Here is a 17445-nt window from a genome sequence, read left to right as displayed (position 1 = left end):
TGATCTATTCTTCCACAATAGTTTAACTTTGTTGTCTGCAAAACCAAAAGCAGATACTTGGCTTTACACACTACTCAGTGCTAAATAAATCTTAGAGGAGTATTCCCAGGACAACATTTTTTTTAATGACTTATTGGTTGGCACTGAAGTTTGCCTGTCAGGTGGCACCTCTGTCTCTCTATCACATTTCTCATAACTTTACCTTCCAGGAGGGAAGGAGTATTTTACAAAATGAGAAAGGGTAGAAATTGTGATTTTTTTTTTTTTCACTTCGATTTAACTTGGTGACTCAAAGACAACTGACACAAAACACGTAAGAACACAACTTCTGCTAACAAATATGCTGCCAGTAATGTCACCCAGGGAAATGAAGACAACATATTTTTTAGAAAATTACAGTCCTCTAATCATCCCAGAGAACTGATGACTCCTTTGGTGTTCAAACACATCCTGCAGACAGCAGAACCTGCTGATGATTTACTGAGCAGATTCTCTGCTTTTCTTAAAGCCTATTTTTGAGCAGCTACCGCAAGAGAATAAATGTCCAGCTCTGCAGCTCAGCAGAACATGTAATTGTTATTTAGAAATTGTTGTAACTTGGAGCTGTGGCCTAGTATATGAGATAAAGAAGTACTCAGCACAGTCATCTGTGAAAATATTCACAAAACTGTGTTTATACCATTCTTCCATATATTTTAATCCAAACATTTGCATGGCCAGTGCAACCAGTAAAGTGGCACTATTCTTATTTGATCAGCACTGCAGAACTACAAATTACAGTATGTACTTTAGTAGTTTCCCACTGTTTAGACTTTTTTTGTTAACATAGAACATTCTGTGACCAGCTGTATATTTGGCCAACACTTCTTTGTGCAGGGTTTATGTAAAACACAACTCAGGTTAAGACCGCAGGTCAAGATTTTGGAGAATTATAGATTTACAGACTCTTTGAGGTCAGAAGGCACCTCTGAAGACCACTAAGCCAATTCCCACGCCAGGCTGAAATCTTTATCTTTAAAAAATGAGGGCAATTGATAGAGAAACCAGAGATAGAAAAATAGGCCATTGCAACATTTGAGAGAATCTTTTCCCACGTGTTTACAGCTTTTAGCTTTTTACCAACTTGAAATCATATAACCTATGGTGATGATTTATGTTGAAGACTCAATTATATGGTCCAAAGAATTGTGATGCTCATTGCCAAAGATCCCTCTTGTTCTTATGTATGTATTTACAAAGAGCTAAGGTGTGTGATATTTTTCATATTGATAAAAATGTGATTAAAACACAAGTGTACTTGTTATAACAAGTTTTGTTTATCCATAATGTACCAATCACGAGTGCAAATAAATGTTAATTTAAGTAAGTATTAACAGACAGGCCTTCACCAGTTAGCAGATGTAGCAATCTAATTCAGCAGTGCCAAATCTTGATTTAGGTTTTGCTCCACATGGACTGGAAAATTTATCCTGTGATGTCGGTTTTATTATTACAAAGAATTAGTCATTCAGCATGTAAACACACAAATTAGCAGAGCCAGAATCTATTTTTCACATTAAGACATGAAAGTGGACTATAAAGGAAAATCTTTGACCAATCCTGTGATTGAGCTAATAAAGTATTAAAACTGAAAAATATACAAATTGAGATTATAAGCAATAAAGATTGAGGAGAGAAAGAGCACATTAATGACAGTTCACAGCATTAGGATTCAAAACAAATTACATTTCCATGATTAACCACCAGCATTTGATACAATAATGAAAAGAAATGCCAGCAAACTGATTCATGTTATTGTACTGCAAACTGTTAACTGAGTTTCAAAACAAAAGCAATTTCATCCTTTATAACAGTGGCAGGCTAGTTCAGACAGATCAATTAAAATGTTTTGCCTCATCAGATCTGTGCCTGATTGTACGGAATCACTGCACTTGGAAGGGAGAAATCCCCAAAGGAACAACCTCACAACAAAAATGTTCAGCAATATTCATTCTAGCATTAAATTATCAGTGGATTCAGTCTTAGAGACATTCATCTTATGTTCTGTTCATCATAATCATATTCTAAGACCAAAATCAGATCTTAAAAGTGATTAATAAAACTGACCCTGTAATTTCTATCTATAGGATGCCTAATCAGACATAACCTTTATGGGATTTTTCATTTTCACACTGAATTGTGGTCATTTAATTTTGCAGTCAGAAGAAACTCTTTAAGACCAGATAATTATTTTTATATTTTATATTTCATTGCTTCCTAATAGACAGATCTAATGCCCTAGAGACTTTTCATGCATATTAAGACTAATTTTTTGCCCCAGACTGACGTATCTCTATTCCCTACAGCACAGTCCTATGACTAATATCTCAGTGTTTTGTAACTACTCTTTCATTGATAAAGATCCAATCAACTGTACATACATTTGTGTTGCAAAGGACAAATTAAATATACCAGTATTACTATATGTATTTACAGTGTTTCATAGTAAAATACTATTAAACAAAATACTATTAAAACTAACAGAAGAATTGCAGGTATGGTACAAAGGTTACAACTGGTTAGTGTAATATACACTTCACAGTCCAACATGTTCAAGATCTCCTGTTGATGAAGCTCAAAATCCATTAAGGAAGGACAATACTGGAGAAGTTGGCAATATGAAGTGGAACTGAAATGCATTTTCTTTTGGATGTCTTTTCTAAATCACCAACAGTGCCAGGTCATGGCAGAAAATAAAGGACAAAGTTCAAATAATAGCCTAGAAATGATGATACTTTCAGACAATGATAGAAGGAGCACATCTTAGAAAAGTTCTTTATATTAATTTAATATTGCTGCTCTAGCTGCAGAAGAAGAGTCTGATCTCTCAGTAGAAAAATGCATTAAAAAGCCATTTTTCCTGCTGCTGTAGATGAGGTATATAGTTATTTTGCTCAACAGTTTAATTTTTCCAGAATCCCACTAGTATTCCCAGAGAGAAGGTTGAAACATCTACTATATGAGAAAAAGTTCTAAGGAAATATTCACAGGTACAAACAGAACCTCTTTGCCATATCACAGAATATTCTTGAATCCACTTTACTGCATTACTTCGTGCAATGTGTTGAGAATTATGAAATTGCCAAATGCAAAAAATTGTGATGCTTGTTGCCAAAGATCCCTCCTGTTCTTATGTATGTATTTACAGAGAGCTGATGTGTACAGTAAAATACTATTAAACCAAAATATTATGAAATTTAACAAGTTAACACCACTTACAAAACAAATTTTCATTAATATTATTTCCTAAACAGTTCTAAATATCATTTACAAATACATAAAGAACGATATTTAAAGCAAAAAGGGAAGATTTTACCAGATTGTATCCCTTGTCTGATTGTATATCAAAGGGTTTCTTCTGAGATTCTTAACAAATGACTGTGTTAAACTATATCTGGACATAGTCAACTTTAACATTAATGAAAATCAGAACATGAGTCAGCAGATTGCAAAATTCAGATAGAAAGAGTTCAATATCTTGAATTTTTAATTTGGTCAGTAAGTACCTTAATAGTACTCTACCCCAGCCCCCAAAATAAATTTAAAAACAACACAAATCCCATACAAACAGAAGCAAAACAACACTAAAAAAAGACCAAATAAAAGAAAATGAAGACACCTAGTGTTTGAAAAGTGCAGGTGGATGCAGGTTTTGAAGTCACTTAGATATTTTTGAAAGCTTTACACTGGGATTTTTATTCAAAGTCAGCATTTAAATAAACAAAAAAATACTCTGCATGCCATATATTCCTTTAAATATAACAAAAGCACTTACAATTAGAACAGAAGTCTTCTATTTAAAAAACCCCACAGTTTTAAAGAGTTTGGAGATGTTGGCAATATATTTTAAATTATTTGTGATGAAAAAAGCTTAATATTTTCTTGAGTACTTGACAGATACTTACACAAAAAAGGGCATCAGCTGAATAAGTGTCTCTTTTTTGGGATTGGCTGTGAATTCTGGCACAGTTTGAATAATTTTGTTCATTACGTTCCTTAGGTAATTTTGTAGCTGCTTGCGTCGCTCTTCTACAAACTTTGCATCCTAAAAATAGAGAGGAAAAAACATAAATGGCACAAAGAACATCTTTTTCAATTCTATAACGTAACTAAACAGTCCCAGTGAGCATAAAAATCGATCTTTTGATGTTGTCTCTTTATTATCTCTATATAAGTATGTTGGCAAGATGCAAAAAACCCTCGACTCTGTCCTCAGAAATAAAGGGAAATCATGAATCCTAATAAAAACCTGTTTCACAAAAACGTCCACTGACAGGATGCTGAATCCTCTCCTTGGCAAAATCTGTCTCCTATGGACCATAAACCACTGCAATCTCAACAGGCAGTGCAGAGCAGCAGCACAGAGGCAGTGGCACAACAATTGATGCCATTTTTTGAGATCCAGAATTACCAGTCTCTGCAGGAGGAAATGCTGACTTACTCCCACAACTTCCTCACAACTCATACTTTTCAGTTGTTGGGTGCACAAACTCCAGAATGGATGAATAATTCTCCAGCACTTTCATTATTGTTAATAAACTAATATTTTGTGATGGAGTTTATAAGATTGCTTTTTTAAATATTACAATCATAACTCTCATTAAAATGTTATACTGAAGTTTCTAGAGCATTTTAGATCCCAGGACTTTATACTACATTGGCCCAAATAAATAGAATAATTCTGTGAACTCCACATTTGCTAAGGGACTTAAAAGTCTAACAACCAAAATGTCATGCACCCTGTAACTCATATCTAGTTTAAACTTTTCCCCTCTGAGGGACCCCAACAGTGAGCTCGGATATAAAGGTGACACATTTCACACTAACTTACAGAACTGTAACAGGTTTACAGTGACATCAGGTGCTGGGTGGTTTATGCTCTATCTCAGGAATGCAGGCTCTGATCACCTGGTTTAAATGTCACAGTATGTTCTTTAGGCATGAAGTCAAACCTATTATTAGACAATTACAGCTCCCAAAGGTGACTATTATCTAGAAGATGTGCCTATCCAACCTGTATGATTTATCTCAATAAGAAAAGACATTGAAACAAATTCTTGTTTCTTAAAAAGAAAATAAATAAAAAAAGATAACCCACCAACAAAACACCTAAATACATTTTACAACACTGAATAAATTCATTGTATGGAGAAGGTTCAGACCATGCTGCCATACATGGGATGCAAATCTGGAGATCATTGTTTCCTTAGACAGAGCAGATTGACATCATCAAAGCAGGGATGCTCCTTGGAATTCAGGAGGACTGATGTAGAGTTCCTAGAACATTCACTGACATTTTGTTCTGTTCTTGTCTCTCATTAGAAGTTACCAAGAACAGGAATATTTTTAAGAATAAGAAATTAGACATAATAGTAGGGACATAATAGAATAAGATATAAGAAATTGCTGAAGACATACACACTCACAGGCTTCAAAATCTTAGGTAGTGCTTATGTTGTTTAAGTTCACAAAATTCAAAAATATTCCAATTTTACTTTTGTTATCTACCTATGAACTTACACAGATGTCCAGTCCTGTTTCAACATTCCAGTTTCACATTAATACATTTAATAATCAGGATCTGAGTGAAAATAAAACCCCCTATGTATTATGTGCTTTGCTAATTCTTTTTTATCAGTCACATTGTTTTTCAGCAACCTACACGCGCCACACACAAACCGTGTGGCAAGTGATTTGATTCTAGTGTTAATTGATTTACTGACGAAATGAAGAAATGAAGTCTGAAAACTCTTGGAAACTCCTGCTTTACTAAAAAACCAAAGCTGTGCTGTTGAAAGTTTGTGCAAAGCAACTCTGCAGAGTCCCTCGGCCCGTCCTCCCCCAGCGAGGACAGCGACTGCTCCAACAGAACTGAGCACCAGCTTGTTCTGTGCCCCTGCACGGAGGGAGTCTGGACAAATGTGTGGAACAGAAGTCCAGATAAGCTGTTGGGAACGTTAAAGCAAAAATTGTAATACATGGTGACACATAATATTGTCATAAAATGGAATGGTAATAATAAATAAAAGTGCTGTTCAGTACTAATTAACATCTGTGTTACTATTTTTCTTCTTTTCACTAAGATTTTTGTTCCTACTGGATTCTTCAAGGAGGCTCAAGGAATAACCTTGTATTCCCATCTTTTCTCTCAAAGGATTTAAATTATCACACCATCCCATTGGTAGGGACACTAATTTGCTACCACCAGCTGTGTGAGGGAGAGGACAAGAAAGGAGATGTCCAGGAAGAAGAAGTCTGTGGAACAGCTTTGGTTCTGAAAGCTTTAACCACTTGAGCAGTGGTGATGTTTAGCACATGAGCCCATTTCAGTCATGGAGTAATCCTCTCCCCAGGTCCCACATACATTATAATGTCCTACATACAAATAATAATATTATATTATACAGTCCTAGACCATATAACAGAGGAAGAAGCACTGCTTGGCTCTACAAGCCAGTTCCCAGTGCAGACCCAGCCTCAGCTTTGAGCCGTTCCAAAGAATGGCCTCACCTTCACTGCACTTCCTTTATTCTACTTTCATCACTTCTGTCAATGTTGTTTTCAAGCCCACAAGGACACCTCCATTTTTTAAGTACTACATTCATCAGCACTTTTTCAGTTCTTAAGTTTGTTTGGTCACAAATCCTCAACGACAGTATTTTTAGTGAAGTAATTTCAACTCTGTTAAAACTTGGTCTTAAGAGAAGCTGCATTCCTTTAGTAGGACTTTTGTACTGCACATGTATTTAAATAAAAACATCTTCTTTCACAGGCAGGACCTCTTTGCTATAGACAGGGCAACAAAATGCTGAAAGTAGGTACTTTCTATCCCTTATATTATTGTAAAGGATCTCCCTGACTATAGATAATAATGGCGCAAATGAGTTTTCTAATTAAGTCTGGCCGAACATGCTTAGGAAATGCATTTTTTGCTGTTTACAGCTGATCAAATTAGTGCTTATAATATAGCTATTTTTCTGCCATTTATTCAAGCGAAAGGCAGAACATCTCAGAAATTAAACTCAGCCTGAAAACAGTTAAAAATGTTCTGTTAGCCTGACATAAATTTGATCTCTAAAACAAACACCAAGCAATATTCCATGAAATTCTGTACTATGTACTAAGGCCCGTTGTCCTCACCAGAAGTAATGTAAACCAAGGTCAAAATGATTCAGCTGTGGGTCTACACTTTATCATTAAGTGTGCATTTTGCAACAGCAGGTTGAGTACTCAGAGAAATGATTTTACCAGGCAGTTGTTACTGCCAAGCTGTTGCAGTAATAAAAAGAGTTTTTGTCACAATATAGTAAACAGAACAACTGGTAACAGAAAAACACAATTGGCTCAAAGCCTGGCCAATTTTTTCAGTTTCAAATAATAAAAAGGTAACTGTTACCCTCTTTTCATTGGGCCAAATTATCTACAGCAGAAATCTAGTTAGTATTTTATATTCCAACTCGTAAACAAACTCCTATTTTTATTTACAAGCAAAAAGTAAAGTGAAATATTTTGGTTTGTATTTGTATCAGTGAAACCTGCTCCATAGTTTTAGTCCATGTCTTTGGTGATTGTATGAGGTTGTACCTGTCAATACAAGTCTACACTTGCATATCTACTCAGATAGAAAACAGCAAAGCTCTTTCCCTAAGATTTAATATACAGATGTAACATACATATTTATGTACACTTGATTTGAATGTACTTTGAGGACAAAGTAATTTTGTTAAATTACAAATACATATAACCTTACATTTTCACATTATTAAAGGTTAGACTATATAGTTTCATTCTTGGAAAAACAAACACATATACAGAAAGATAAAGTAACACTACTTAGATAAACACAAACTTTTAAGATTTCACTGAAGAGAGATCCTGTTTACATGGTTGAAAAAGGAGGCCTGCTCTCAAAAATACAAATGGGTATTATTGCAAATCCTGAAACTACAAATGTATAGAAGAAATGGAGTGGGTAAGGTGAATAAACAGCAGGTCTGGTCTCTAGCAAGGACTTGTCTGGAATCATCCAGCCAGTCATTTGAGCAGTTGGGTTCTGAAACAAAGTGAAGATCTTTTCTTTGCCTCGTAAACGTTTCTTTTTATTTGCAAGTTATATTTGACCTCCCTATCTGACTAAGAATCTCTTTCCCTGTTAGAAGAAAAGGGACCATATAGAGAGGGACCCTGTTATAGGAAAATATGCCCAGATTCTGATATACATCTCTAGGGCATGTTGGCCACATTTACCACCAATTTATGCAGAGCAAACTTAACCTACCAGTATTCATCTTCAACTTTTAGGCATATTTTCTGAAAAATAAAGCTACCACTGTCTCTGCACTCGCTACTGTGAAAGTTATTTCCTAGCCCACAGTTCAAGAGCACACACTTTTGATTAAGAGTCCACAAAATTTCAGTTAACAAGCAAAACTGCTTCAGATTACAGAAGCAGTTACAGAACACATCTGGGAAAATACTTGTAATCTGAAATTCATGGTGTCCAAAATATTTTATGAAACTCTGTTTGACTGACAATATGCCAAGTTTCTCCTGCCCACAGCAAAATGCTAATATCAAATTACAAATCTCTAAAAATTGTAACATAGATAATGGAAATCTTGTAGACTCTCACATATTAGAAGACAATGTCAAGCTATAAAACTAAGAAGCAGAGTCTAGAGGTGCCATATTTTATGTTACGCTGTTTTGCAGTTTTTCATTGCAAGATAAGTTCATCCTAACTTGCAGTTTAAACTGTTTCACACAACTGCTGGTCTTTTATATACACTGTTAGTATGTAACAGATGGCAAAACACTGATATTCTTCATTATTAATGGGACAGCTCACTTAAGATGTTTCAAACATTTTCCAGGAGCTATTGGAAGCGCTATGATTGCCATGGTTACCTGCCATGAGTTAGGGACAGATAAAACACTTTTAGATTCTGGGTTTGGTGCTGTTGCAATCAACACAAAACATGCTGCTTCTGATGGTCTAACCATAACTTCTCATTTAACCCACCTCTGAAACAAAATCAAACAACAAAACAGCTAAGGGCTCAGTATGACTCAATTAAAATAAAAGGACATATGGCTTTAGGACTTGAATTAATCAGTCTCTAATACCACACAATGCATCCCACCCTAAACAAAACTGACAGTAGTTCTAGTCAAAGTTGAACCTGCAAAGGCAGAAAAAAATTCAGGTTATTCTAGTGGAGTCTAATATTTTTCACCATCTTGGTCAACCAGTCTTAGCAAAATTATTGCATCAGTTTTTATCTATTTATGAGGCACAAAATCACTAACCTCAAAATGAAATCAGAAATGGGAGCTAATTAAATATTCAATTGCTGAGTCATTCTCACTGGTTTGTGATTAAAAAATAGTTATATAGCAAGTATTACTTTTTACAGGCTAATTGATACCTTTGCAAATGTCACAGTAAAATAGGACTTGAATACACCTGTCCTTCAGTAACTACTGCATCATGAAACTTTCAGGAAGGTGCAGTTTGCAATACTAAATATACCAGATATTACCATATTAAACAAAAATTATCCCCAAATTATTGAAACTACATGAGCTTAAAATTTCCATCATACTGGAATTGCCAGGTTCTGTATGGCAGAATCAGGCTGGCATTACACAACATAACAAGGGTACACAATACATGAAATTGCCATTTCCCCTTGCCAGTGTGTGATTTTTTTTTTTGTTCATTTACTGTTCAGTGGAACAGAGGGGAATTTAAGTGGATGAGGTACAAAGAAGAAATCAAGAAACTGTCAGTTTTGAAAAGAAATCTATTTTTCTTTAAACAGAGATTCACCACATAATTGTAATTATTAGTCTGTGTTTCTCTACTAAAATAGCTGATGCATTTCTATCTCCAACTGTGGGTTCATTTCAAAGATAGCAGAAAAGCAAACAATGTTTTTAGATAAAGTAGTTTGAAAAAGGCATTGCTGCAAACCCACCCAGTGGCAGCCATGTTAAGGGTGAGCTGCACTCCTACCATGCCCTCAGTCTCACACAAATTTATGTGGAAAACTGCAACATTTTAATCAGCATTTCTAATCTTTTGAGACTTGAGGCATCTCCTGCAGCACACATAGAGCTGCTCACACAACAGACAATCCCAGTCTGATAAATTCTTCTCCCCCCGTAACAGACCTCAATCAAACCATGTCCTGTACCGCTCTAAATTGGTTTGGGCATTTACAGAGTCCTGGAACCAAGCAGGTTTCTTAAGATATCTGGCATTTTCAAGCTAGCAATTTATCATCCCTCCAAAAAACTAAACTTCCTCAAAATCCTCTTCAAGAAAACACGTTAAAAATGAATGAACATAACAACAGAAAAAAAGACTGCTTGAGAATAAACCTAAAACTGATCCCTTGTTAGTGCTGTGCTTAATGCCACTGTTAGAAATAGAGCTCAGTTGGTAATGTTAGGCTAACAGAATCCAGTGTCATCTAAATATTTTGTTATTTAAAGACATATATGCCAACCATGTGTTGATTTGTCAACTGGTCAGGATTCAACTGTTCATTAAAAAGCATCAATAACAAACTGCAGCCCATAGCAAGATCCCCAGGGCTTATCCTTTGTTCAGCTGTTGAACAGGGAAATCCTGTTTCTATTCTCTCCTCAGATGAAGTATTATCAGCCTACTCTGTAACTTTATTCAGGAGATTCTGCAAACTACAACAGTTCAGGAAATTGAGATCCATTTTCTCAATAGCCTATATTACAGTAATAACTATCAACAATATTAGTTAAAATGTGTCTCAGTTCAGTGCTTCCCCACAACACTGCAGTTTTCTTTCTTAATTTCTTTCTTTAATCAGATTTGAAAATGCCCTGAAGACCAATAAAGACAGACTCTGACTTTAAAACAACAAAAAAACCCCTCAAAACCCTTTAGAAACATGGTACATACCGTGCTTACAGTGTACAAGCTTATCTATCTAGTAGGCTTACAGTGATGCTTCCCCTTAAAAAAATCTAATACTAAAATAAAAACTTTATTCTCACATAAAAACTAGATTCTCTTTTAATAGAAATTTTATTTATATGCACTCCAATAGGACAAATCTGTTTTCTAAAATAAAAATTGAATGAATGGGGAATATTGATATTAAGTGCCCATTATTTATTGTGCCTTCATGCAAAGATATTTTACTTGATACAATGAAAAAAAAAACCCAGATTTTCCATGCAGGAAGTGCCTCCAGCATTTCACACAGTCTGAAGTATTCAATAGTTTTCTTTTTAAAAAATTAACACTGAATATCTTTAGTACTAGCAATTGCCCAAAAAGCTGTAGAGCAAGTAAGATGAAAATTTGCCAATATTTATAAAACAATACATTTCAGGAAGGGAGGAGGGGTGTAAAATCAAGCATATTGACAGATATAGAAAGAGAAAAATGTGGATAAAATTTCAAATCCAGAAAAGGAAAGGTTTTACTTTTATTTTTGTAGTCAGGTGTCCCTGCTAAGGTCTCTCTGAAAGGAAGTTTATTAATCCAAGTAACTTGGTAATTTAGCATCACCATCACAATAAGAAATAAATTTAGAAAATTATTTTTATATTTTCATTTTATACCAGGAGGCTACTAGAATATCTAAATGACGCATGAGTTGTTATAAAACTGCCATATTTTTATCTAGCAGTTGTCCAAGCAGCATGTAAATGACTTTCTTTTTTTTCCCCATAATGTCATGATGTAAAGCAACACCATCTGAACTGTTTCTATGGGCTCTAGATTCAATAATTTCTTAGGATAAATTGCTTCTCTTAATTATAGCATTACAAGACAGCAAGAATAAAAAAAACCTCAACAGGCAAAGTTTTGTTTTGTAGACCCTGAACAGTCTGTATTCCTTCTTCCTAAACTTCAGCAGCAATTAGCAGCAAATTTTTGTAAATTGAAATGAAAAAGACTTAATTCACTGTTTCCTTGAAATGGTGCAATTGAGCACCAAACGAACAGATTAATTCAGTGAGACATTCTGAAAGAGATGGAGAAGTAAGAGTTGGTGAACTGTTTACCTTTTAAATTAAAGCACTGAAAATGAAATATGCTGCTCTGCACTGTGCTGGATTTAACCTTCATGCTGAGCTTCAGGTAACCCAGACATTTCACACCACACAATGAGAAGCATTCGCTATAAAGTATTTGTCATATAAAAGCCAACCATTTCCTGGTGACTTATTTCTCTTCTCTTAGATAGTGATATGACAAAAAAATGGAAATGAAGAAGAAGTGAATGCTCTTTTCTTAGTGCTGTATACATAAAATATCAACTGCACTCTCATGCAGTAGAAAACCCAGAGGATCTGGATTCACAATCTGAAATATTCTGTATTCCCCCTTAGTGTGCAGTTGATGGTGTCAGGAAAGAGGTGTGCTGTGACTAGAGAACTTAATGGTTATGCAAAGTGTGAAATTATTTTTCTTTCTATTTGTATGGTAGTTCAATTAAGTTACATACTTAAAAACTAGATGGTATTTGTTTAATCCCAATAGCTATTTAAAGCTCATACTTCTTTGAGAACTGAACTTTCCAGCAACGAAGTAACATGGTGAATTTAGAGGAAAAAGTTTCTTTTGTGGTTTTAGAGTGCCACAAAAACAGTGTTATAGAATTAACACATAGAGCTATATAGATAAGATTCATCTGAGTTCCTTTCCTGATTTGAACACAATACAAATGGAACCCTTTCTTTTCTTTTTACCCACATTATAGCACAAATATATCTGTCAAATTTATATTAGCTACAGTTTTTCCTAAAGCCCACAAGGCCAAAGAGCATATGAAAATAACTCAATACGCTAGTTAAGTCCACTAAGAGGGTTGAAAACGAAAATCTACTCACTTTGAAAATCAAGAATAATACAGAATTTAAGCTTCTATATTACATCATCCAAAAATTAAGAAAGCATTAATGAATGCAATCTTTAAATTCAAATTTTTAATACATAACTGAAGGATTTATATTTCCAAAGCTTTTCTCCTTTATTAGTATTCCAATGCTGAAGCATCAGAGAGTCATAATTTTCTGCCATTTCTACTTGAAGACATGGGATATCAAAGCTTAGCACTAAGTAACATTACTTAACCCACTGTCCCAAGTGCATTAGCTCTAAGTTTTACTTTCTTCTCGGTGCCCCGTGTCAGTATGACTTTGACAAACTAATCTGATGAAAGATAGTTTCTATGAGCTACTAAAGCCCATAAAGCACAAAAGCACATATATCTGGACTTCCAATTTCAATGCAAGTCAAGCACATACTTAAATTTTAGGATGTCCCGAAGTGCTTTGCTGAATCAGGACACAAACAAACCCAAATCTAAAACGAAGTTACTTCCTTCCCTAAGATTCTTTCACCATTATCCTCTTTCACCATTCCATATTTCTTCTGTTGTCTATGTACTAGTTAAACAGGAATTGTTATACTTCCTATTTTAAAACACATATTTTACATGGGGGGGGGTGTTCCTTAAAAAACCTTGATCCTCTCATGATTCTTCTCCTTTTATCCCTTCCCAAAAGGACTTTAGATCCCCCATCATCTGGTCTAAAAAGCACATTTAGGAGGGTTCTCATCTCTGAATAGACAGGTCCTGCTGGCTGAAAATGGCACCTCAACTTTTTCAGTGAAGAAATACATCCCAGGGGTTGCACATCAATGACACCAGTGACACCCTGAAGAGCAGAGATATTACCACTCCAGCTCTAATTTGAATGGCTTCAAATTACCTCACATATATACACACACACACAGAGCCTGATAATTCTTTACATGACAAACTTCTAAAAAACAATAAACATTATAAGCACAACAGCAAGCTATGGTGTTATATTTGTAATAAAATCTTTACCTTCTACACCTTTTAATTCTAAAATAGTTATCCTGCACACTGTCTTAAACTTTTCACTCTCTTCAGCAAAAGGCCAACAGACCAAACACTGATAAAACACAGCTATGCTGTTGGGAAGAAAATGCCATGGAATCCATCCTGCAAAGGCAGCATTTCCACTGACATAAATGGGAGAAAGATAGAGCTGCTGGGGAATAGAAACTGCAGAATTACAGGATACATTCCAGAAGCCAACTTCATATATATCCTAAATGCTATCTGATGTTGTGTATGCACACACGTGTATACATGTATACACAAATAGATACCTGTTTAAATATATGAGCATAATGTTTGAACTTTTAATATAATACGTGCTTTAAAATAAGTACATAAAATAATCTACAATTTAGCTTAGTCACTGACAGGTGAGAGGGACATGAACTAACATTTGGCTACGGATACAGCTCACAGACTTGAGTTGCATGGGCAAAAAAATGATGAATTATGTTGCTCTCAACATTTTCTCCCAGATAGAAAACTTATTTTAGATTTCTGTATTGTTCTTCCAATGCAGCTGAGGAGTCACAACAAAGTCACTCTTCTGATCTCAGAAAAGTGCTGTGTATTCTTTCCATATGGGGTATCCAATGTTTTAAAGGAAAGCAAAGGATACCGTGCAGTCAAGTCAGCACTCAGTGGAAAGGTACCTGACTCAATTTCTACTCACTTAGACAATCCCTGAATTCACCTCTTCAGTGGAAGTACAGAACCATTTCTATTTTGATATGCCCTCTGTTGGGACAATACTCTTGGAAGAAGATCCTTAATTAGATCATTACTGGTTACTATAATCTGCCCAGTGCAGAAGCAGCAATGGAGATTTTAAGGATGCTGCAATATTCCAAAAAATTAGAATAATAAGTCCAGTAAATAAGTATTATTACTTAACCAATAGTCTGAAAGTGAGACACTAACACAGCACCAACAAAGGTTCAGAACCTAAATATAAGGCCTTGTCTTAAATGAAAAAAATTAAGCAATATTTCTATGCAAGAACATTCAGGGAACCCTTTGCAACCAAGTGTTAAGTCTGTATGGAGCTGCTCTTCATGAGCTTCACATAACTGGGCACACTCCAGACTTGGAAACAAGCCTGTCCTTTGGGCATTCCTGACAGGAAGGCAAGAGTCACAAAGACTTAAACTGAGATAATGGAAGGATGAGCTCAAAAGATCCAAAGTACCTGAAGGCTTGCTAAAAGGCAAAAATCTATTTCATGCAAGAAAGATCATAGTTTGAAATAACAAATCTTGGTATATACAGCTACATATAAAATACTGAGCAAATCACAATCTGGGCTGGTACATGGGGAGCATTTTTTAAATTACAAAATCGAACAGTTCAAGTGTTAAAAATACTCTTGAAATTTGTCAGTTTTAAATAAAATGATCGGCAGTTTAAAAAAGAAGTACAAAATACATCATGAGTATATGACATTTCTCTTATACACACAATGCAAGGAGAACAAATATATTTCTTGGTTTTGCTCAAACAGAGCATCAATAAACTGAAGTAAGAACACTTATTCTTGCTAGGATTACTTATGAGGATTTTGACAACTATTTCCTACCAGCACTGAAATATCTTCAGTAGAAGATATACAGCATGGGGACTAGTATATATGAAAATTAATACACGGAATCTTGCAAGCATTATTGTTATATTTTCCTATGGTAAATATCTGCTCTACCTTGGTTCAAAGCAACATTTATAAATCAAATTATTTTCTTCATTGCTTTATGTTGGTTCTAACTTACTAAATTCAAATGTTAAACTAATACACTGAAAATGAGGTTACCAACCTGAAAGGCAAATACAGACTCTTCTTTGTAATTGAAGAAAGGTTACTTGTCCAAAGCAGTATTCTATCCTCTTCTCAGCTAATTTTCAACTAATTGGTTTTCTGTATATTAAATTTATGTTTCCTAAAGCATTAAAGCTAGTTTCTAATGCTGTATACATAACTCGTTGAAAGATCATGAACATGAACTGTTAAGATAAATTGTCCCAACTGAAGGCAAACAAATGAAAGGCAAAAATACATTTAAAACAGCATAATTAGAACGAATATATTATATCCTCAAAATATTGGTTTATAATTGTTAAATATTTTCAAATTCCACTGTATATAGGTAATAATACTTGATTTTCTGACTTCTTACAGTCCTCATTCAGCTGAAATTCTGGTTTCCTTTTGTATTTTCCCAACATCAAATGCTGCAACTTTGCATTTCAACCCAATCTGCCCTGTCTTCTACTGCAGTAACCAGGAAAATTGTGCACGAAAATTAATACTTCCCCATATGTTTTTCTACATTATCTCTTCTAGTCAAACTCCCTTCTCAGAGCTCCAATATTTTGCATAGCAAAACACTGGACAGTATTTTGTCACTCTGCAGGAGCCATTCTAGGTCATTCTGTAGAATATGGTGTCCTCTTGTGGTCTTGGAGGTTCCCTAAATGTGAGATGTGTCACTGAACACCAAATTTAGAGCTGGCATCAATGACAGCAGGAGCTTTTGATGCCACTAACATTTAGAATCACCTTCATCAGCCTCATGGTACCAAACAGTGGACTGAAGACATGCAATGAATAACAGCATTCAGGCACAGACCTGAAGGATATAAAAGCACTAACACCACCTTCCAAAAACTGTAAAACAGTGATTTTCAGCTATTTACACATGGAGGGCAATTTTTTTACCAATATGTTATTTGGGCATCTAATAACACTGAGGATCTGTAAAGGATATGAAAACCGTAGATTGACGTAAGAGACACTTTTGTGAGCAGAATTCAGCTACTGAAACTGCTCTTCAGGCACCGATGCAAGATTGTAATGATTAATCTAAGAACAGGAAGACAGCTCCAATTCTATCAGAAACAGTATAACTAATATCAGAGAGAAAAAATACCTATTGAAATCCAAGTGCATATCTAAAAGGGAACGTGCTTTGGTAGCCACTAAAGTTCAAAAAGCAGCATGAAAAAAGTAGTATTGGCAATATCTCTTCTAATGTTTATTGCCAAATATTTGCATGTGTAACATCCTGCACAAACCCCTCATCCTAAACTGAAAGTTCTACAGAATTCCATGACAGACACTCTCACATGAATTAATTAATTTTACACTGATGTTTTTAAACTTTCCTTTTAAACCTTCAACTTGCTCTGCCATGGAAGGGAGGGCCATCTCCAGGCCATTAATCCACCTCAGTCAGCCACACAAGGCAGTTATTTTCTGAGGAGCTACTGCACGAAATGATACAAAATTCCTGAAGGCAACACATCCTGTGACATGTACAGAAAACAGCACCACTAAAAGACAAAGAAATTCCTACACAATGTGCTGTGCAAATAAGCTCTTGTGTGACAAACTGAGGTAAAAGCTCTTGCAAAGCTGATGTGAGAGCGTCACACTCTGACTCCCAAGTTATTTACACCAGGTAGCCAGAAGTATAATCACTAA

The 17445-nt window shown here is 35.1% G+C and overlaps 1 protein-coding gene across 5 annotated transcripts in view; it reads right to left on the bottom strand.

Moving 5' to 3' along the window:
• Window positions 1–17445, bottom strand: part of SNX29 (sorting nexin 29) — a 96165-nt gene that overhangs the window by 22759 nt on the left and 55961 nt on the right. For 3 of the 5 annotated variants that reach the window (XM_027684247.1, XM_027684249.1, XM_027684251.1), the window contains exon 20: window positions 3945–4084. In XM_027684247.1, coding sequence (XP_027540048.1) covers window positions 3945–4084 — 140 coding nt within the window. Of the gene's footprint in view, window positions 1–1831; window positions 2699–3944; window positions 4085–17445 lie in introns of those variants that run through there. The other 2 variants (XM_027684248.1, XM_027684246.1) reach the window with 1 other exon arrangement.

Source organism: Neopelma chrysocephalum, unplaced genomic scaffold, assembly GCF_003984885.1.
Source record: "Neopelma chrysocephalum unplaced genomic scaffold, ASM398488v2 Primary Assembly neopelma1_65c, whole genome shotgun sequence".
NCBI lineage: Eukaryota > Metazoa > Chordata > Aves > Passeriformes > Pipridae > Neopelma > Neopelma chrysocephalum.
This window is presented reverse-complemented; position numbering and strand designations above follow the sequence as displayed.